The 6,000-nt window shown below is 46.7% G+C and overlaps 1 protein-coding gene across 1 annotated transcript; it reads right to left on the minus strand.

Annotated features, from left to right (window-relative positions):
* Positions 1–2,770: 2,770 nt before the first annotated feature.
* Positions 2,771–5,269, minus strand: LOC103634362 (uncharacterized). The gene is made up of 2 exons (XM_020541303.1): positions 4,957–5,269; positions 2,771–3,992 (listed from the first exon to the last, which is right to left on the minus strand). Exon 2 carries the CDS (start codon positions 3,987–3,989, stop codon positions 2,895–2,897), a length of 1,095 nt encoding a protein of 364 aa, XP_020396892.1. The 5' UTR covers positions 3,990–3,992; positions 4,957–5,269; the 3' UTR covers positions 2,771–2,894.
* Positions 5,270–6,000: the final 731 nt, after the last annotated feature.

Raw genomic sequence — 6,000 nt, forward strand, 5'->3', positions numbered from 1 at the left:
GGCCCAAGCAAAACTTGGTTTCTCCCAAGTCTTTCATTTCAAACTCTGTCTTGAGGTAGGCGCTGGCCTCCTCAGCATATCCAATGATATTCAAGTCATCAACATAGACCGAAACTATGCAAAAACCCTTCTGGGATTTTCTAATGAATACGCAAGGAGAATCTGGATTATTTACGTATCCCTTCTTCAGGAGGAATTCGCTGAGCCGATTGTACCACATCCGCCCAGATTGTTTAAGCCCATACAGCGCCCTCTGCAACTTAACGCTGTACATGTTGCGATTTGACTTGGCATCCGGAACTCTCAGCCCATCCGGGACCTTCATATAGATTTCCGAATCCAATGACCCATACAAGTATGCGGTCACTACGTCCATCATCTGCATTTTTAAGTTTAAACCTGCTGCCAGTGATATCAAATATCGGAACGTTGTGCCACTCATTACCGGGGAGTAAGTTTCATCGTAATCGATGCCGGGTCTCTGCGTGAACCCTTGTGCTACAAGTCTCGCTTTGTATCTCACCACCTCATTGTTCGCATCCCTCTTTCGGACGAACACCCATTTGAACCCGACTGGGGTAACATTGGGGGGCGTGCGGGCGACAGGCCCAAATACTTGCCTCTTTGAAAGCGAGAGCAATTCCGTCTCTATTGCTTCTTTCCATTTGACCCAATCTGAGCGCTTCTGGCACTCTGCCATGGACTTTGGTTCAGGATCCTCAGCAATCACAACAGCGATCATAGAGACGAAATCAGTGTCGACAACTGTAGTCTTTCGGTTATATAACTCTCCCGTCTCAACATAGTTTATGGCAATTTCTTCAACTGAATCATCCGGTTCTTTGTGATTTCCCAAGTTATTTGAAACCGGTTGTTCCGAAGTCCTTGTGCTTTTATTTGTGCGCACATTTGCACTAGGACGTTCACCTTCAAGGTGTGTTACTGCTGGAACATCTGAAAGGGAGCACGTTGCATTCTCTTCAGTAACTTGCCGGTGCAGGCGTCCCCGCTTGGCTGATACTGAATCATCCGGTTTTCTCCCCCTTTTCCTAGGATGGGGAGTACGAGTAGAGTCCATACCCTGCAGAGGTATCTCCACTCTCTCCGGTGCATTTGCCGCAGGAATATGCGACTTCGACACTCCTCTTATATCAGTAAAGGCATCTGGCAGATTATTTGCTAAGTTTTGCAGGTGTATTATTCGTTGAACTTCAAGTTCGGTTTCTCTAGTGCGTGGGTCAAGCGATTGGATGCTACTAGCACTCCATTCTATTTCTCGGCATTCTTTGTTATTAAGGTACAATCCTCCCCCTAATGCCGGGAAATGCTCTTCATCGAAGATGCTATCAGCGTATCGAGCCGTGAACAGATCCCTGGTTCTAGGCTCTAAATATTTGATTATGGACAGAGATTCATAACCAACATAGATCCCCAACTTCCGATGAGGTCACATAGATGTACGCTGGGGTGGTGATATCGGCACGTATACAGCACAGCCGAATTTTCGCAGATGGGAAACCACTGGTTGTTGACCACGCGTTAACTGGTGGGGAGAAGCAGAGTGGTAAGCAGATGGTCTATATTGGATTAAGGCCGCAGCGTGCAAAACTGCGTGTCCCCAACAACTGGTCGGGAGTTTGCTATCTTGTAGAAGTGGCCTGGCTATGAATTTTATTTTTTAATTAAGGACTCAGCAAGTCCATTCTGTGTATGGACATGTGGTACAGAATGCTCTACATTTATGCCCAAAGCAAGACAATAGTCATTAAAGGCCTTTGAGGTAAACTCTCCGGCATTATCCATCCTGATTGACTGAATGCGGTTCTCCGGGAAGCTCGCACGCAAACGGATAATTTGGGCAATAAATTTTGCAAATGCGTGGTTTCGCGTGGACAACAGGCACACGTGGCTCCACTTAGTAGAAGCATCTATAAGAACCATAAAATATCTGAAGGGCCCTGATAGGGGGTTGATTGGACCACAGATATCACCCTGAAGTCTCTGTAGGAAACTTGGGGACTCAGCCTTTACTTTCAGGTAAGAGGGCTTAGTTATCAGTTTTCCTTTAGCACAAGAGATGCATAGGAAGTCTTTAGGAATTTGTGTGGTTTTCATGCCATGGCCAATAGAGCTAGTTATGATGTTCTGCATCATCCTTAATCCAGGGTGTCCTAGTCTTTCATGCCATACTCGAAAAGACTCAGGATTTTTAAATATAGTAGACATCGCAACAAATTCAGGGGGTGGTTTAATTCTTGAGTAATACAACCCAGAGGAGGTGCCTTGCGCTTTCTCTACCACTTTTGTTTCACATTCGTTTGTTGATGTGATATGGAGGTATTCAGCACCACCCACACATGCAGTTGTAACGTGATAGCCGCTACGACGGATATCTTTGAACGTGAGGAGAGTACGAGTTGCTCCTGGGTATAGGAATGCTTCTTCAATGAAGATCCTAGTACCATTAGGGAGGACAACAACGGCTCGACCGGAGCCTACAATGCGGCTATTGTTGCCGACAATTGTAGTGATATTCTCAGTCCTCTTCAGGAGTGCCTGAAAATATTTCGTCTCTCTAAGAATCGAATTTGTGGCTGCGCTATCAATCAGGCATGGTTCATCGTTTTCCTCCATCGTGGGAAGTGAGTCTTGTTCTATATAAATAATATATAATATTGATTTAGTTTATCATTCATGATGACAACATATAATAGAGCAAGAACAATTAAACCATGAATGAGGAATAAATAAAATTGCAAAGCAATTAATCTCAATCAACCAAATAGTATGGGCTCAGCAGGAGCATTTATTACATCATAACCAAATAAATGTTCTTCTAGAAATAAAATTGCTATGGAAATAAATGCGGAGCTAATGGCTGATAACTTGATCAACTACAGGAGATCATCAGTATCGAAATCGAAGTCGACTTTGCCTAACGGAGTATCGCTCTTAGTTGTGGCATCAACATTTATGGCAGCATGCTCGAAATGTGCAGCAGGTTGAGGCAACTCAAGGTGCTCTCCAGATGTGGCGTCTACAGGCGCCTGGATAAAGTGAGCCTCTGAGTTCTGGCGTTTCTTCCATTCCTGATATATGTCAATCAGGTATTTCTCAGTGGTGCATGTACGGGACCAGTGCTGCTGAGACCCGCACCTGAAACATCCTTCGCCAGCATGCTTTGAGGCACTTGCATCGCCCTGCTGGGGGTTGCTTTTGCCTTTGCCTCTGCCTCTGCCACGACCATTGTTGCTGCTACTGCCGCTGCCATTCTGTGACTGCTTCTTAAAAGTTCCCCTCGTCGGCCCCTGATTATTGCGGCGCCCACGACCCCTTCCTCTGGAGGAGCCTCTCTTCCCCTGAGACGGGAAGTTGGCATGTGCTTCTGGTACGGCCGCAGCGCCGACAGGACGCTTCTGGTAGTTTTGCATCAGGAGCTCATTCTGAGCCTCTGCGCCAAGCAACATGTTGACGAGCTCACAGTACTTCGTGTACTTGTTGTTTCGGTACTGCTGCTGAAGCACCATGTTGAAGGGGTGAAAGGTCTGGAGAGTTTTCTCAATCATCTCCAGGTCTGTGACTATCTGGCCACAGAAACGTAGCTGAGCGACAATGCGATGAATGGCAGTGTTGTAAGCCTCCACAGTCTTGAAGTCGAGGAAGCGGAGTGTGGCCCATTCCTGTTGCGCCCGTGGAAGCATCACATGCTTCTGCACACCGAAGCGCTCTCGTAGCTTTGTCCACAGTATTAGAGGGTCTTTCACCTCCAGATACTCCATCTTCAGATCTGGATGGATGTGGCGCCTCAGAAAGATCGCAGCTTTTGCCTTCTCATGAAGCTGCAGGCCGATGTCGTTTGGGCCTAGCCGAACGATCGCCTTTCCCAGCTGCATCGCCTCCAGATGAAACTGGCAGTCGTCAGCCCAGGTCAGGTAGTTCTTGCCATTCAGGGCAAGCTCCGCGAAGTCAGTCTTGCTGCCTTCAGCCATAGCCTGTCACGCAAAATTAACTCCAGGTTAATTAGGCGTGCCAATTATCCATAACAGAAATTTAAATGGTTGTATGTAAAAAAAAAATTAAACTTGCATTATCTATTTTCAGCAAGAAAACATAGGATAAATAATGCATATAAAAATAAGTCTGCACTGTACAATACTAATAAATTCACTGGAAATTTATCCAAGTGCAACAATCATAACGAAAATAAAAGAATTCGGATCGTATGCTAGGGTCACGTTATCTTTATGGTTCGACGAAATCATTGTGATTGTATTAAAAACATGACCACTTAAATAGTGGCGTCATGCAAACAAATATATCATAAAGCAAAATAAATTAAAAGCTATTAAAAGCTACGATATAGAGAGAATTCAGTTTTTTTTCATCGCATGCGGCCATGCGAGGTGGGACCCGGTCATACGGCCACGCTAGCCTAGTCAACCCGTGAATTGTGGTTATTTGTGTATGCGGTAAAAAAGGAACGAGCAACCAGCCAACCATTTTTCCTTTTTTTTTCCTTTTTCTTTTTTTCCAAAAGAGACGCGACATGCACTATCCCTGTTTCGAGCGGCGCAGGTGCATGCAGCGGCGGGGCCACCAAGATTCTGCAAGCCGGTTGCATGCCGTAGGAAAACAAAATTACCAAAGAAAGCGTCAACCACCCTACTTTTCCTCCTTTTTTCACGCGTCTAACAGACTCGCCGAATGCAATGAGTTTTCCTTTTTTTTTTCTTCACGTCTGGCCATATGCATTGGCGCTTTACCCTTTTTTTTCACTTCTCCAACCAACTGCGCATGAGCTGCTGCCGCCGCCTACCAAGGCCGTCGCTACTCCATGCCCCATGCCGCCGCATGCACAGCATGCTGCACGTGAGCCTGCGGCGCGGCCGCGCGCTACTCGAACCGCACTGTCACGCGGGATGAACGTAAATCGCAGATTCAATTAAAATTTCATACCACGATTCCTGGTTCGACGAATGAGAACGAAGCCTGTCGCGTAGGACAGTTCGGCAAGGCCAGAGGACCTGCCGACGTGGTGGAGAGTTGTTGCCGATCGGATCCACGAGTCGAGGTAGAGCAGTGCTGATGACGTGTTGAATAACGTAGTTGTCGTAGATCCCCGATCCGGACTTCGAACCCTCCCAACAGCAGTAGGGACGTGAGAAGTTGTAGAAGCCCGCTCCCTTCCCAGCAACCCAACACAGAGAGGAACAAGAGACACAGTGGATGGAAGCTCTTTCTGTCTATCTTTATTATGAGAGGTATGGGTACATATATATAACCTGTGTACCCTCTAAGTGCAGTTTCGGTATTAGCCCATTAAACCTCTTTTAGGGTTTCTCAACACTCATGACTCATGCAGGTGCAGTTTGCATTTCCTGCTAACTAGAAGAAGAGGAAAAACAATTCCTACTCCACTCCGTTTTTTTTATATGGACTTTTTTTTGCCACTCTCTTATATCAAAATTCGGTGTCCTACGACCACCTATACTATACGGTACTGAATATCGTGAGTGTGTACGTAAAAGGTCCTAGCTGCCGGCTGCTCCTGACGCAGCCGGCGGCGGATGGGCAAGTGGGAGGAGGAGGTGCAGGGTTGGTGCAATGCAGGCACGTCTCCTGATTTTCTGTTCCAAAATTTGGACGTGCGTCGCTCTGTTCCAGCAACGTGGCTTCAGCTTGGCAACATACAAGTCTTTTGTCCAGTGTCAACGCGCCGCCGGATGGAACCGCACAAGGCAAATAAAATAAAATAAAAACAAACACGCGCTTGCTAGTTGCTACAACTATTACGCACGCCTCGGTTGCGTTCTTCCTTCCACGTGATTTGGAACTTGGAACAAGTGCTCAGGAGGGATGAGATCAACGCGGATCGGAGAGTCCGAAGGATCTGACCGGTAGAGAGATGTCAATGGAGTGAATTGCACACATGACGTTGGCAGCGGCCGTACGTGGAAAAGCCCTCAAATAGAGCCCAAGAGTCTAGGAGACTCGGACCGA

Source organism: Zea mays, chromosome 7 (assembly GCF_902167145.1).
Source record: "Zea mays cultivar B73 chromosome 7, Zm-B73-REFERENCE-NAM-5.0, whole genome shotgun sequence".
NCBI lineage: Eukaryota > Viridiplantae > Streptophyta > Magnoliopsida > Poales > Poaceae > Zea > Zea mays.